Consider the following 16,761-nt stretch of genomic DNA (forward strand, 5'->3'; position numbering starts at 1 on the left):
TCAAGTTCCTACTACAAAAAAATGTTATTTAATGTATGTTCAAATTAACATGTTTGTTCTAAACAATTGGAATAGGGATTGGTTGGTTACAAAAGATGAATTATAGACAAGTGTGTGAAGAAAAAGAGAAAAGGTTTACAAAAATATGAATTATCATTCCACCAAATGAAATGAATCAATGGAAAAGAGATGAATATTAGTGGCTGAGAGAAGTCTTTTTACAGGTTTACAGCCAAGGATGCCAAGCTGGATCCATACGACAAAGGTTATCATGACTATTTGCAGCAGCAACCAGGGTTATAACTTTGCTTTCCGCTCCGTCAAAAGTTGCTAAAGCTGTAAAGAGATGAAATTTCATTATTAAAGTAAATATTATTGTTTTTTGCCATTTCAAAAGAAAAACTTACATGATAAACGGTTCATTATCGACTGAATAGATCTATTTACAACAGTTATGAGAGATTCGCCATCCATAGTGACCTCCCCATTGAGAAGAACATCTTCTTGAGTCTGTAAAGAATAAAGATAAAATTTTAAATGAAATCCACGAAATGAATGCATGTAATATAGATCTTACCTTTTTATACCAAGCAAGAACTTCATCCCTAAGAATTACTCTTAAAAGGGATTGAATTTTGAAGTTAGGTTGTACCAAACATCTAGATATGGCGATCATTGAAGCTGTTAATGGACCAGCAACACCAATTGAAGTTATCAATTCAGAGATGTTATGAGTCAATCTGAATGGAACTGGTCGATTAGCATCTATATCACCTGTGGAAGATAATTTATTTTTAGTTAATTATTTTTTAAAATTTAATTTCTTCAATTTTTCTTACCAGTTACATCGTCAACATCAAATCTAAAGTATGCTACATTCATCAAACCAGTATCTTGGTGAATGTACATCATATCAGGATTCAAACGAGATAAACATAGAACATATTCAGCAACATTCGCAAGTGCCATTTGAAGAGTAAACTGTAAAAATAAATTAAAATTAAATTAAAGTTTTCTACCTTTTGAACTAAAATGTAAAATAAAAGGCAATAACTTACTTGTTTCCTAAATGTCCAAAGATCAGTAGCTCCAGGATAAGTTAGAATTGCCCAGTCTTTTAGTAAATTAGAAGGAACCATATTTGTTTGAATCTCTTTCAGGATTTCACGAAGAACTTGATGACTGGCCTGTGTTCCACGAGATTGAATTGCTGAAAGTCGTTCATAATATCGGGAAATAGGAGCATCATATTCGAGATCTCGTTGAACACAACGTTGTTTATAAATATCTAACAATGATATTGAATTAGGATTATCTTCAACCAGTCTTGTTTGCGGTGAAATAGCAACAACTCGCGGCACAGTGAAGTGCAAGAATCTTTTCAGCGTTTCCTTTTGTTTTCCCAAATAATTGTTTAAGAGTCGGAAAAGTTGTAGAACTCTTTCCTCTCGTCGAGCATCGCTGAGACAAGAATCATTCACAATAAGATATGGATAGATTTTACCATTATGGCCTCTGATATGGAACCGTCGTGCTGCAGTGTTGTGTTTGTTGACAATTTCAACTCTCGGCATGAAGCGAGCAATTCTAACTGAATAAAGGTTGTGTTTTGGGATAAGAAACTCTCCAGGAAGCTCAACGTCAGCTGTTTGCTGTGAAAAGTAACTGAGGAAGCGACACTTTTCTTCCATTAAACACGTCTTTGGTAAAAGTTTTGTCTTTGCTTCTAAAATTTTGATCCATTTTTTAAGTTTAACAATTAAATTGTGAAGTTTCATGGCACCTGGAGTTGAGAAGTCAAAGTCAGTAGAAAATTGGCTTTTCATTTTTTGGAAAACCGGATCTTGTGCTGTTGCCTGAGCTCGTTTCGCTAATGATTCAGAAGCCGCTGTTGCAAAATTAGACGGTAAAGTAGAAATATTTTCAACACCAACTCCGAATGTGGCAACAAGTTTGTTGACAAAATTCAAAGTGTGAGGAGTAACAGTTGCTTCATCAACAGCTGCGCGATTTTCAAAAGCAATGGCATAACATTTATTCAGTCCTTGACGGAGTTGACGTAATATCTCTTCATACCAATTTTCTCGGAACCAAACCATTTGATCGACCATTCCTTCCAATGATGATAATACAGTTGGATGTAGATCTTGCTGCTTACGCATAATCATAGAGCAGCGTCTAATTGATGCAGTAGCTCTAATTGGATTTACTTCGGTTGTTGTTCTACCTGCCACTTTTTGCTGGAATTGAGCATTTGAAAATGTTTGCTGTTGCTGTTGGGTAACAGTCTGAGTTGTCCCTTGGATTTGTTGATTAACCACAATTTGTTTGCCTTTTAAAGCGTTTGCATTTTGTCCCGCAGCTATTTCGCTGCTTCTCTGTTTTTCTCGTTGTTCCATTCTCAGAGTTAAGAACAGAGTTCGGACAGGGAAATAAACAGCTTGTGGAAACATTCTTCCGACTTGAATAAGAATGTTAACTGCTAAATCACCTTCTTTTTTAATTAAACAAGTTAATAGTTGAGGGATCCACGGTAACCAGCATACAGGAGGAACACCGTGACTATATTTTTCAACGGCATCAGCTAAACAGAGAGAATCGTCATCGTATGTAAGAAGCCAAATAACTTTAGCTAAATATTTTCGAGCCTTTGTCTCATTTTGAGAGCGACATGCATGGAGATAACAAGTAATTGCAGAGACACCAATAGACATTTGACGACTTTCCCATTTTTCTCGAGTAAACAAAGTTTCTAGATATTCACCCCAAAGAGCCCAAGCTCTGTTTAATCCATCATGTAACTGAGCTCCTGCACTGAATGCACGATTGGCCTCTTCTGATCGCCCTAATTGAGATAAGAAGAGTCCTTTCAAACCATAAAACTCTGCTTTCATTTCACGAGTAAAGTAATTCAAGTTTGTCGATTCGATGATTTCAAGTCCTTCTTGTAACTCATTTTTACCTCCAGTCGATGCTAGCTGTAAATAGCACTTAACCTGCTGTCTAATTTTTTGGAAACAATCGACGATTGGTATGCTTGGTATGGCATGAATTTTAGTCAGTGCTTCTAAGCAAGCACCGATGAGTCCATGTTTTCTGGCAATCCTACCAGTGTTTATGATTGATTGAGCAGAGGCGTGAACCCCTAAGACAGCTTGGGATGCTTGTGGATCTGTTGGTTGATTTGTTATGTTGGCTGTCAAACCTTCGGCGACAGCAGTTCGTGTTCCCAAATTGGTAAGAGCTGTATTGGTAGGATCATAGAACTGGACAATTGCTTGGAAATGATGTTGTCGCCAAGTAAACACATGACTCCAATGAGAAAAGTCATCAGATAAAACTGGAAGACGGTTTTTCCAAGTTTTAACGATAGCTTTCATATCATGAATACAGGATGCACGCGTATTATTAGGGGTCAAGCTTTGGTTGATTTGACCGGCTTCTTGTAATTCCATAATTAGCTGTGCAGCTTGTAAAAGATCAACATGAATGTGAGAAACGATAGAAGGAAGTCGCCTCCATTCTTTGATGCACAAGGTTGATGCAAGATCAACCATTCTATCAGCCATGGGCAAATTATGATCTTCAACATTACAAATATGATTGTACCCTTTGAAAAGGGCAACTTTCCAGGCAAGTTCTTTAGGATGATTAGTTTCTACTTGGTGTAATGCTTTTTTCATCATCATCCACTGTGGTATCCTCCAAGCGCTTTCCAAGACTAAGAATGGATTGGTGCAACCTTTAGAATTACCATAATCAAGAATGAGATCCCATTGATTTAACTCTTTAGAACATCGAATCCAATGTTTCTCCCAAAGACGATACTCTCCTTGAAGGCTTAGAGGTGCAGGGTTAGTGTTGTAGTCATTGCGAGCTTTGGTCATAGCCAATTCAAAAGCACCTTGAGCTTGTTCAAAGAATCCTTGCTGTTCATAGGCAATACCGATTAAAGTTTCTTGATATTTAGCTCTCTTTTGCCACAAACCGGCCCAAAGATCTTCCTCTTTCAAAGTTTCATAAATTTCTGCTAATGAATCATTAGCTTCTTGTGTCAAAGACATTGACGGAACAGGAGCTGGCTCGGTATAATCAGTATCACCTCCATCGTGTTTGCGAGTATATTTGGTAGTCGTTGATGTAGTGTTTGTTGTTAAAGCTCCAGCGATAGATTTGTCAAAAGCAATGTTTTCGAGCATAAGAGCAACTCGATGCCAGATATTATGTGACTTACCCATGTATTTAAGAAGAGATGGTCGGATGGGTATGACAGGACTACATTGGGCTATTGCCTCCATGAAACAGCCAATCGCAGAGGGATGACAGTCTTTTTGAATAATGTGACTTCCACTACAAATGAATGGAATTAATTCTGCAGTTAATAAATTCTGCTGTCGTTCACTTAAAATTTTCCATAATCGCGGAAATAGTTGGATCCATGTATGGTAGGCTAAATTTGTGTCCATATGACATAATTGAGCAACAGCCATTAGGAAGTTAAGAGTCCGAGTTTCTTTTAAACTGTTCAAAAATTTGTTTTGTTTTGATATTAAAACCCGTAAATGTTGTGTAGGATCACTCGGAGTACTTGGTCGTCTTGTTCCTAATAAATTACTACCACCGTAAATGCTTCCTCTACTGTTGTTGGATTGGTTTTCTTCGGCTGAAGATAATTCAATATCCATCACTTCTTCAGCTTCTCTAACAGAATCAATTCCATTCGCCATTGCACAAAACATATCAATGTCCATCTGATCATTAATGGAGTTAGCTAAAGATGCTCGTTCTTGTTGATCACCGAAATCAATGACAGCCGTTGGAGAGGGCAACATCGCTATTGGATTCCCACTAGTAATGCACAAAGTATGTATCACAGAAACCAGAATCAATTCGATACACTGTTTGATCCAAAAATGAGGACCAATAGTTTCCCAGTTTTGAGAGCACACAATATAAAGTAAACGATCGTGTAATCTTCTACGAATACTTGCGTCAAAAACTTCAAAGAATTTAGCACGTATTTGTGGCTGTACACATCTTAATCCTGACATAAATGCTTGTTCTAACTTTGTAGCCAAGTCAGTGTTTTTCAAAGATTCGTCACGATAAACATAGTTGATTAGTTCTAAAAATTGAGCCATCAGTTCATTATCATCAGCAAATCGTTTTTCCACAAACATCATCATCTTGACAAGAAGGAGTGTCTTTTCTCGAAGAGTTGGAGCTTGATTTGCACCGAACGGCCCCTTGTTTTTAACCCAGTCTTCTAACATTTTAGTAATGGCACGTAAAACTTTAACGTCAGGAGATTTTTCAATCAATCCAACAAGAATGTTGGTGAAGAACGCTTTACGCATCTCTTGGCCCATTACACCGATTCTATTCTTTACAAGATCTAAGCTTAAAATCAATAGTTCACTACCCATTGGGTTTGGTTGTTCATTCGGCAAAGTAGGACTTAGATGTTCTCGAGCCATCTTTTGTAACACACGCATAAAGAGTACAATCATTCTATCTATATAGCATGGATTGTTACTACAAGCTGCTTTCAAAATCATGATAGTACCAAATAGAGATTGAGGCAAAGTTGGTCCAGTGGCCTTTTCGTAATTGCTTAATCCTTCAAAAATAACTTTACTAACAGCAGAGTATAAAGCTTCGAGCTCTTCATGCTTAGAGGCTGTGGTAGATGTTGCTCCTTCAGTAGGGAAGAATGACATCAAACGCGTTAAAAGGTTGTGAACACAACGAATCACTTTTGTATTTGTACACGTCATACAAGCAGCAATTCCTCGTTGTAAAGGCTTGAAACTGACCAAAATTGCTTCACGTCTCAAGATGTTGAGGAGAAAACTAAGTAGTTCTAATGCAGTGCAAATATTTCCATAGTTAGGAGTTGTCGATTCAACAGTAAGCAAGAGTTTATCAAACCAGCCCAACCTCAATTCAGCAGTTGGCCAAATTTCTGGTTTCAAAGCTAATTTCAGAAGATTAACACATCGTCGTGACAAGATTTCTCCAGGAGATCCAAGATTGGTTCCAGTTTCATTTACATGACATGCAAGACGAAGTAAAAAGTTGACTATGGCATCTTGATGAGTCTTTTCAACAGGATCATTGTTATCGGTTGATAATGGTTTACCGTAAGATGATGAAGGAGTTGGCGTTGAAGGGATTTTGATTTTTTGCGATGGTTGAGCTACTGATTCAGATGAGGTTCCAGGTACATTCGCAGTTAAAGGAGTGGTTGCTGTTGCTGTTGAAGCTGTCGCTGTTGGTGTTGCTGCGGCTGTTGATTGTTGTTCTTGTTCTTCACGAGATCTTTGGAGTTCCCACAGTAAAATTACTTCGACTAAATCAACTGAAATTTTTCGATGGTCTACAGTTGAATTAGGAGTGAAGCCAAGTCTTTGGATGGAAGCAACCATATGTTGAATAAGATGATGTCGCACAGGATAATAAACTTTGTAATGGCGAATCAAAAGTTGAAGCATATGAGTTAGTTGTGGAAGTGAGTGACCTTCCTCGACAATAATCTTCTTTGTCCAGTGAGTAAGCATAGAATTACCGTCTTCCATTCTTTGAGGCATTGCTGGAGTTAGGATTTCTAATGCTTGACGAACTACAGTTCGAGCCTCATTAGCATGGGCTTTAAGCAAACTATGAAAGACTTGAAGAACTATTCTCTTGTGTATGGCAAATTTAGCGATGATATGAGCGAGTAACAGATGTCCATGATACTTGGTGGCTGGATCAACACAGCTTTTAGAGAGAAGGCATGGCCAAGCAAAAGTCATTAATCGACGGAGTTTAGTACCTTGTCGTTTATTGGCAGCATCGTGAATATGTGGTGAAGCTTGTTCAACCAAAAGACAGGAAAATTGAAGTAAAAGTATTCGGACAGCATCAGAATAAAGTCTGTACTCTGGTTCAACTACTCTGTAAATAAAAACACTAATAAGGTTGTCATCTTGGTCTTGCTCTGGCGCTGGAGGACCGCCAATGAGTCTTTCACCCTCTCCTCGTTCAAATGTGACAGCAAAAGATGGTATTATAATGTATTGAAGGATCTTTGCTTTCAATTCTTGAGGATAGTTATCGTCATAAAAAATGTTAGCAAACTTAAAGAAAGCTTCTCTTTTCCATTCAATTGTATAATTGGTGACAGTCTGTTCAAGAAAATCACGGAAAAAGTCGAAATCGCAAATATAACGATTGATGAAAGCTCTTAGAAGATTAAAAAGTAGAATTATGCTGTTTCCATTTGGATTTTGTTTGAAATAATTAAGCAAACATTTCATTAATAACTTGGGTTCCCTCCATTGCACATAATCAGATGATTCAATCTTTGAATGTTTTTTGGGAAGTTCGGGCGAGTTCCATATTTTGATCAGTGCTTCTACCAAAGGAATTTGACCGGACAACCACTGTTCGTCATACTTGACCAATATAGAAGTAATTAAAATTGCTTGATATTGTAAGTCATAAGTCACAGTTACAGTTTGTGTTTGGGCTTGTGGTTGAGGAGCAGCGGCACCAGAGCCATCAGGTTGAGCAGCTTGTGGTTGAGGTATACTGATTTTTTCTTGAATTTGAATAGGTCCAGAAGCAAACTTCACAAGCCTTGCAGGATTTTGTTGAAGTACTTGTCGGAAAATGGCTCCTTCGGGTCCTTTCAAGAGATATTTTACAAATCGATAGATCTGATCTTCATTGATATTTCGCTCGGTTAATAGAAGATCCAAAGTATGCTCAGGGTATCTTTGAAGGAATTTTCTCAGTGGGTCTCTAAGAATTGACCCAGGTTCAATTGACAGCGCTTTTTCTGTCTTGAAAACATAACACAGAAGAACTTCGACATACTTTGTTCCAGTAGCAGGCACAATATGGAAAAAATCGATGAGAGCAGCACAAACTTTCATCTCTTCAATATTTTTCTTATGACTTCTAACAACAGTATCGAGCCATTTCTTCAGATTTTGAGCCATTCGATCACAAAGTTTTTCGGTGAAAAGAACTGGGAAAAGTTGTGCAAGGTAGTTGATTCGTTTAATTATATTCAAGTTCAATTTCTCATGATCTGCCATGTAAGAGCGAATGCCATTGATAACAGCATCTAGATCAACTTTACCAAAAGTGAGAAATTTTTTCAAACATTCAAATCCAGTTTCTTGAATTTCACTATTTGTTGAAAGTAAGGCACAAAACAAAACGGGAAATATTTCATCTCTTTTGGGATACAGAGGTGCATATGCTGTCAGTGTTTTAAGAACGGACTTCTTAAGTTGAGTGAGATTAGGGACATTTTTATAGATTGCGAACTTCATCAGTTGGGCGTCTTCAGTCTTACAGAGATTTGTCAATTCCTCGACAAAACTAACATGTTCTGGAACGGACATGTCCAATGTGAATAATGGTGGTTCTAGAGTCATACAAAATGTATTTCCTTCCATAAGTCCTATTTGAGTATTAACCGGTTGATGACCTAAAACATTTTTCTTGGGAGGAACCATGTCAGTTAAGACATCTTTATGTGGTCTCATAATAGCCTCTATAGTTGATTCTTGCACTTCGGCTAAAACTTTTAAAGAGTTCATGGCTTGTTGTCGAACACAGGTGTTTGGTGAAGTTACTTGACGAACGAGTTCTTGAGTGACTTCATGAAGAGATTTCTTTTGTGCCTCAACAAGATCAGAATTGCTACCATCCATAAGTAATTTTATGGGTGCAGCACACAAAGTTATCATCTTTTCCAAATTGGATTTGGCCATGTCAACGGCACCACTAGACACTTCACCAGTTAAATCCATCATCACAAATAACAAAGCTTTGAGAAACATATATTGGTGAGCGAAAACCCATTTTAAAGTCATTCGTTCAAATAGAAACTTGATGGCAATACATCCTCCTAATTTCGCGTACCAAGCTCGGTCATAACACAGCGCACACATTCGTTCAACTAAATACTCAGTTAATGGTAGTTGACAAGTTCTTTCACGAGATCCAAGGATAGCAGTACCAGTATCTAAGATGATAATCAAAGCTAGATGTCCAGGTTTACATAGTTCCTTCTCTTCGTGGCCCATGATGGTTGCTACAGCATCAATTAAAACTAATGCATCCATTCCATATAATTTATGCTGTTTTCCTCCTAAATTAATTGGACCAGATTGTTGACTTATTGCTAGAAGAGTATAGTGGCGAACAAGAGAAACCATGAAAGGTAAAACAATTGAACGAAGTTCTTTAATTGCTGCAGCCACAAACATCCCTGTTAAAGCCATTTCATGCACTTTTCGAATTTGTGAATCGCTAGATTTGTAGAATGGTCCATTTAGAGGATGAATTTCACCTTGACTAAAACTTGGGTGAGAGAAAAATCTCTGCAAGTTATATTTATCTTCATCTGGCGGAGGAGGTTGAATGTGGGCAATGAGAAAACCTTTGATAACTTCCCAGCATTGTCTACGATAAAATGGATCTGTGGTTGATGATTTGAGTGCATTAAACGCAGTTTCTATAACTTTGTCGATAGGTAAATTAATTGAAGATTTGTGTTCGGGGAAACAAACAACGATTGAAGTTGATCCATTTACAGATCCTTCTTTATGATCAATGAATTCAATTTTTTGAGGTTCAGTCATCATTTTACGATTACCACCACCAAATTTACCTAATAATCTAAACGAGACTCCAGCAATACTGTCAGAAGGGTAACGAAGTGTTTTCCATAGAGCTTGCATAAGCCCAGCACGAACTGGTTGAATGTGATCATAGAGGAAATCAGGTTGTAAATTGTCGACACAAAGTTCCAATGTCCTCAAGCCTTGACTGACTAAAGTCTGTGAACCATTCAAAGCAGCAACTAAAGGATCCATGAGCATAGGAAGATAAGGAAGTAAACTACTCAAACGGACAGGAACAGTGAGGCAAAGTTCCACAAAAAGATCGTGCATATGTTGCTTGTGTAAACCACTTTGAAGACTATTCAATCCTTGAAGAAGACTAGGTAAAAGTGGCAAGAATTCTTGATATAAGAGATCATGACTGCCTCCACCGATAGAACGGAACAAGGCTCTTAATAAAAGGAAATAATTGTAGGGTTCTTTGGCACTTAATGCTAGTTCGAGGGATCGGTTCACGATATTGTGAAGATGAGGCTTAAGCATCAACTCATTTTCAGCAGGAAAAAGAGAGACAGATCCAAAAACCAATTTATACAGTTTCAAGTGGAGGTTAGATTTCTCCAGATTTGTTCCCATCTCTTCCATTCTTTCAAGTAAATACTCGACAATAATTGTTGCAAATACGGGTGATAGAACCGGATTTCCAAGAAAAGAATTGGCCAAAGTGAGAAGTGCGATATTAGAATTTGTACGTTCAACATAAAAATCAATGAGTGTGGAGAAAACTTCGCGAAAGCTTTGAGGACTAACATTCTGAAAAACACCAGCAAAATGTTCTAAGACTTCTTTTTCTTCTTTCGGTCTTACATTGGACATTAGATTGGCTCGGAATATTCCTGTGGTTCCTTGGACAACATTTTGATGAGTACTAGTCGTTAAACTTGCAGAAATATTCACTGGACTAGGAGTGATGGTGTAAACGTCTAAAGCCATTAGAGCATACTTCACCAATCTGATGTATAGTATAGTTTCTTTGGGATGAAATTGTTTTTGTTGAGGAGGAGTTGTGGATGTATCACCTGCAGCTCGATATGATGGCATGCCGTAAGTGATAGTTTTCACACCAACAATTAATGTCTTAACCAAACCTTTACAATCACTAATTGAATAATTGTCTGAAGGTATTGTTGGAAAACCAAACTTGGGCCTATCATCGGCACCAAAATTTTCCCCAACACCACTAGGAAAAGGTTTAGATTCATCAGACTTTGTCTCACTGTTTGTCGATTGTGGCAATGATTGGGTTGAATGCTGTTGTGTTTGCTGAGATGAGTTAGAGGAATGAGATGCTTGTTGAGTGGTTTGACGGTTAATCAACATAGGAATATGATGCTTAGCAATATGTTTGAATTTTAGAACGTAAACTTCCAAGAGCTTAAGCAAAACCTCTCTTGACACTTGACAAGCTTGAGCACCATGTTCAATTTCGGCCCGAGTCCTGATGCATTCAACCAAATTTAGAAGTAATTTACAAGACATGGTATGAATTGAATTAGTAAGATGCTCATCATGGACATTTTTCGAGAAAACATTAACAGCAGAAACCAAATCCTTGAATTTCAGTTGAGTTCGAACATGATGAACTAAGTCAGCGATGGTACTGTAAGCAAGTGGACGTAGACTGTTTTGAGCAGTCCAGCCCTTACCAATTACAATATTTTCATCAAAAAGCTGATCGATGCAGGGAATGAATTTTGTTTTGAGATCCGTCATGAGGATGTGACGAGCTGCAATCAGCAATTCCTTCCTCAAATGAGCTACTTCATGTGGACAGTTGACAAGAATGCTAATGAAGCCCGTGATTAGCTGATTAACATTAGCGTTGACGGAATCCTTTTAAGAGATACACAGAAAATTAATAATTTAAAACTAGGAAATGACTTTTTCGATCATACCTGATAAATTCGAACCATGTATGCTAAGAATGACAGGGTTTTAATCTGAGCTGCAACAAAATCGACGAATACTTCTTGATTAAACATTGCGTGGTTACGCAATTGTGGAGATGGTTGAAGGGTCAGAGCATTCATAATTAATGGTATTAAAATTTCGATTTCTTGTTGGAGATTAGCTTTGTATAACTGGTACATCAAAACAACTATGATCGGCAATTCAGCCAATACTTTAAGTGAAAGAGTTGCTTTGGGTATCAAGTTATAGATGAGATTATTTTCCGAACTCTTCTTTTCCGACATCACAGGAGTAAGGGTGAAAATTTCATTGATTAAAACTGGAAGTTGAGTAGTAAGTTCCGAGATGTCTTTAACTTTTAGAGACTGCTTTATCTCGAAAATTCTATTCATATTATTTGGTAAATCTTGATAAATTTTCTTAACAAAGTTCAGAAACTTTTGAATCTATGATGAGAGGGAGAGAAAAAAAGAGAAATAATTAGTAGAAAAAAGAGATTAATTTTATTCGAAAGTATTCTCATGATGAAGTCAGATCTTATCAGCTAAAAGTATCATTGTTGCTAGACGCCGAACACTTTGTAGAACTCAACTATGTTATCTAGTTATCATCATGAAAATAACAATCAACATTTGATTCGAAACACTCACCTCGGTACTAAATGGAGGGCGATGACTCTTATGCAATTCAATGATAATCCTGAGTATCACCAGAACATTTTCTTCGTTCTCGATCTGTGTGCGAAGATTAAAAAGATTGTATAAATAAACATCCAACAAAAATTTCCCCAGAATAATGTATAAACCAATACAATTTTTAAGATAACTTACATCTAGTAATAAAAACATCAGGGAAATCAAAGTGTTGGAATGCACCCGAAGATGCTCATTGACAGGTAATCGTTGGATTATTTCTAGAATTAATTTCCTGAGCTGTTGTCCCGTATGTTCCACAATAAATAAAGGTTGTCCATCGGCAAGAAACCGCCTGAAAGTATTGACTGCATGTTCCAGAAATGATGGATACTGAGGACTCGAAATAATAGCCTGAAAAGAATAAAATAAAACATTTTCATCATTTTGATACACAATTATCCATACTAATAGTATCATCATAGATTAAAAACAGTATAGTAATCATTGACATGATGAGACAACAAAAGTTTACATAGAAAACAAAACACATTAACTCGAAGGTTTTTTTTCTCAACATGAAAAATACAACATTACTCTTACCTCAAGATCTTCAGCTATTGCTTGAGCCGCCTTTAATTTGCTGTCATCACGAGCATTAGGATCCACCAGCAAGGAAACATAAGATTTACAGGCATTCACCTTATTTAATACATCACTGGCCATTGTCAATATTTATAATTAACTAATTAGGATGTAAACATATTAACAAATTTAAGATTTAAGCAAGTTAGAAATGCGATTCATTTTGCTAGAAAACCATATGAAATGAATGCGGTTTTCGGTTTTCTTCGAGCGCCATCTATTTTCTAAACTTTCAACCATCTCGAAACCGCTCATCTTTTTTTTCTGTTTGCTGAAGATAATATGATTCATAGCTTCTCTAATCCTTCAACAATCAATTTATTATTGTCAATAAAATATAACAAATCCACAATAATATTCATCAATAGCCTAATAATTAATCATCACTTGTTGCCAATCTTATCGGTATATCTTTTTATTAATCTTTGCAACTAAGTGTATCCTGAACTGGCCTAGAACCATGGGTTAAGCTAAATTATTTTAATCTTTGGTGTTGGTTAAATTGGATTTGGGTTATTTTGGGCAAATAAGATTAGGAAAAATGTTTTGCGCTAGGACAAGAGCAACTTATTAGAGCAAAACACAATTTTCAGCTCAGATTTCATCCTTTTAATGATGATTTCGATTTATTATTTCAATGAATATTATCAATTAAGCATTTCTGTTAAAAAATCGACCATTTTATATTAGTAAGAGTTGAGACTTGGTTTGTACAAGCATGAAAACTGAGTCCATTAGTGCTAACAAAACATTATTTGACCAGTTATTAGATTTTATCATCGGGCAAATAATATGGCTGAATACCTAAGAAAGTCTGTTGGTAGAAATGGATAAAAATTGTTGTATAACTAATGGCTCCAAGCCTGAAACACTAATGTCTAAGCTATATTTCCAAAGCCTCAGCTTTATAGCCTTAGAATCTCTATTCCTGACTCAACCCGGTTGAGTCAATTTTACTCACAATTCAACTCGGTTGAATATAAGTTCAGAACTTGAACCAATGTAGCTATAACAATAACTCACAAGTATAACAATTACACTAATAGTCCAAGACTATTGAAACACAATGATTCAACAATAGAATCTTCCAACCAAGTTGGAACACTGAGTATTCCCGGAATACTCTTAACCGATGAGAAGGTTCTCGGAACCTAATGAAGCTTTTAGACACACTTGATTAATCACAAAATATCTTTTACTTAACCAAAGGTCAGCAATCACAGAAGCTTAATTAATTACAATTTAGATTCACTATTTATACAAATTATAAAGGAAATACATTTAAAGGAAATACTTTTTAGAATAAGGAAATACCGAGTATTTCCAGTAGCAACAGCTATTGATGGCAACCGGGTTGCCATCCTCAATAAGCGCGAATCTTAAATCTTACAACATTCCCCCGTACTCAAATTAAACCGTGGGGCCAAGTGAACCAAGTGAAACTTCCATGGTTTGTCCATCCGTCAATCTTTGACCAGAAGGTAAAGCTATCCAAAAACTTGGACGATGCCCAACTTGATGTTGGCGCAGAGTCTGGTGACTGCCAAGGACTGTATAATCGACTCTAATTATTGAACCTAGTTCAGTACCAAAGGTGCGTTCGATCCGGGATCGAAGTTCGGTAGCTCGCATTGTAGGATCCAAATTAGCAAATCTCTCAGCTCGATCTCCATATCGAACAATTACGGTTGGTGCAGTTCGGTACTCACCACGAACCCTTATATTATTCATCATTCCTTGCGGCCGAGTCACATTTCTCAATCTTTCAACTTCAGCTTGTAGAGTCTCATTTTCCATCATCAGGTCGATTACCCTGACTGATCGCTCTTCGAGTTGACTTTGAGCAGATCGAGCTTTCTCTTTCAATTCCTTGATATAAGCTTTACAATCATGATTACGTTTAGGAACTTCGCAGGTTTCACAGAGTTCACATCCTTCAATATGTCGAGAATAATCTTCGTATAATACAATCATTCCACATGTAGGGAACTTGCACTTGATCTGAAGCTTATTCATTATCCGCATACATTTCTTACCATCTGGAGCGTCCATTGGTAACGGGACGATTGCTCCTGGAGTAGTCAAAAGTTCTTCACTACATCTGAGCGGACATTTAGGTCTGTGCTCAACGTTCGGTTGATTAGCAGTCCGAATGTAAGACTCAACACACTTTCGACAATAGATTCCAGCGCAACCGGGTTGCGGAGACGTTCCATGGATCACAGGATCAATGCAAAGCTGATAACACATTTGACAAAAATATTCTTCAGCACTTTCCGCATTCACTATCTGACTTTGATCGATGGCGTAAAAATTTTCTTCCTCTGAACTATCATTGACTTGAACAGCGTCGTTTAAGGGTGCTATTGGTACAGGTCGACCTCCAGGTCCAATCATCGTATACCTGCCAATCACAGTTCCCACCGGTAATGGTTGTCCATCAGCATCAGAGAGTTGTGAATCAAAGATGATTTCCTGCAATCCTGAGGGTCCAGGTACAGCATAATCATTTGGAATCCATTGAACATCATCATCATCATCAAAATCCATTTTTCTTTTCTCTTAACAGTTTGAACTCGGTTCAAATTGATCATAAAATTACCCAATGTAATAACGAAATGTATTCTCAGAATACAAAAGAAGAACACAAAAGTCTTGACTTAAAGTTGTTGTTGGAACTCGGTTCCAAATCTCGACTATAATAAGTCTTACAAAGACAATGTATTCCCAGAATACAAGAGTGTTCCCAGAACACAAGATGATGTGTTTCCGAAACACAATTAAACACCAAAAAAAACTAAAAATTAACACCAAAAAGAAATAAAACCCAAATTAAAAATGAGAAGTGAACTTAAAACAATGGTTTCTCCAAAGAGAATATTCTCCACTTCCATTTCCTTCGCAACGAGGGTAACAACGCAAGGGGTTTCCTTGACACCCTTGACCAATTAATCGATTGTTAATTCAATGTATCAAATTAAGTTAATATTTACAAAAATGAATTGATTGAGTTTTTGACAATTAATTTAAACCCAACAACTCCATAACTTCATCATCATCTTCATGGTTTTTCTCATTCCGGGAATGAGAAACATTTTCTCCATGAAATGGTCTCAATCTAGAGACATGCACAATCTCTTTCTTTATCGGCCCTTTCAGGTTAATCAATTCGTAATTAACCGGGTTAATACGTTTCACAATTCGGTAAGGTCCACGAAATCGATTCATGAACTTCTTATTCTTGCCCTTTACCAATAAAGGTTGTTTTAGCAGCACCAATGAATTCAGAGGAAACTCGGTTTCCTTGTGCGACTTATCATACAACTCTTTAGATTTTCCTTGAGATATGGAAATATTTTCCTGAGCCATTTGCCTTGCTTTAATCAATGCTTCTTCTCGAGTTTCGACTTTATTCCACTCGACAGGCAATCCACTTCTCGATTCCCAAGGAAGCCGGGCTTCCACGCCATGACACAAATAAAACGGCGAAAACTTAGTGACTCTGTGCGGTGTCACATTATATGCAAAAACGACTTCTTGCAAAAACTTATCCCATTCATTAGGATTATTATCACAATAAATACACAAACTGATACCAAGGTAAGAATTGAATCTTTCCGTTTGTCCATCACTTTGAGGATGATACGCAGAGGTCGGCAAATGTTTGATTCCAAAGCTCTTCAAAAAGTTTGTGAATTCTTCAGACATCAAATTTGTCCCTCGATCCGTCAAAAGAGTTCCGGGAACTCCGAATCTTAGAATCCAATCATCATACAATGCACTGATCACTTTTTCACTTTCTGTTGAACTAACTGCAGAAGCTACTGCAAACTTTGTTAGTCTATCGTTGATTACAATGCAATACTTGAATTCATTTTTAGATTTCG

The 16,761-nt window shown here is 37.0% G+C and overlaps 2 protein-coding genes across 2 annotated transcripts; both read right to left on the reverse strand.

Moving 5' to 3' along the window:
* Positions 1–5: 5 nt before the first annotated feature.
* Nipped-A (Transcription-associated protein Nipped-A) lies at positions 6–13,059 on the reverse strand. Its single transcript, XM_015930244.3, has 9 exons — positions 12,833–13,059; positions 12,428–12,643; positions 12,248–12,331; positions 11,582–12,043; positions 1,059–11,519; positions 840–981; positions 578–774; positions 408–510; positions 6–336 (listed from the first exon to the last, which is right to left on the reverse strand). The coding sequence occupies exons 1-9, from the start codon at positions 12,953–12,955 to the stop codon at positions 227–229; spliced, it is 11,898 nt and encodes a 3,965-aa protein (XP_015785730.1). The 5' UTR covers positions 12,956–13,059; the 3' UTR covers positions 6–226.
* Positions 13,060–14,051: 992 nt separating this feature from the next.
* LOC149093537 (uncharacterized) lies at positions 14,052–15,424 on the reverse strand. The gene has a single exon (XM_089268885.1). It carries the CDS (start codon positions 15,422–15,424, stop codon positions 14,285–14,287), a length of 1,140 nt encoding a protein of 379 aa, XP_089125011.1. The 3' UTR covers positions 14,052–14,284.
* Between the last annotated feature and the right edge of the window lie 1,337 nt (positions 15,425–16,761).

The sequence above is a fragment of the Tetranychus urticae genome, chromosome 3 (assembly GCF_039701765.1).
Source record: "Tetranychus urticae isolate SD_2017Ah chromosome 3, NJAU_TeUrti_SD_1.0, whole genome shotgun sequence".
In the NCBI taxonomy this organism is placed as follows: Eukaryota; Metazoa; Arthropoda; class Arachnida; order Trombidiformes; family Tetranychidae; genus Tetranychus; species Tetranychus urticae.

Coding starts and splice junctions, on each gene's coding strand:
- LOC149093537 (XM_089268885.1), bottom strand. CDS start 15,424: ATGGATTTTGATGATGATGATGATGTTCAATGGATTCCAAATGATTAT.
- Nipped-A (XM_015930244.3), bottom strand. CDS start 12,955: ATGGCCAGTGATGTATTAAATAAGGTGAATGCCTGTAAATCTTATGTT. Junction 12,644..12,832: donor CAATAGCTGAAGATCTTGAG/GTAAGAGTAATG, acceptor TATTCTTTTCAG/GCTATTATTTCGAGTCCTCA. Junction 775..839: donor TGATGTTGACGATGTAACTG/GTAAGAAAAATT, acceptor TATCTTCCACAG/GTGATATAGATGCTAATCGA.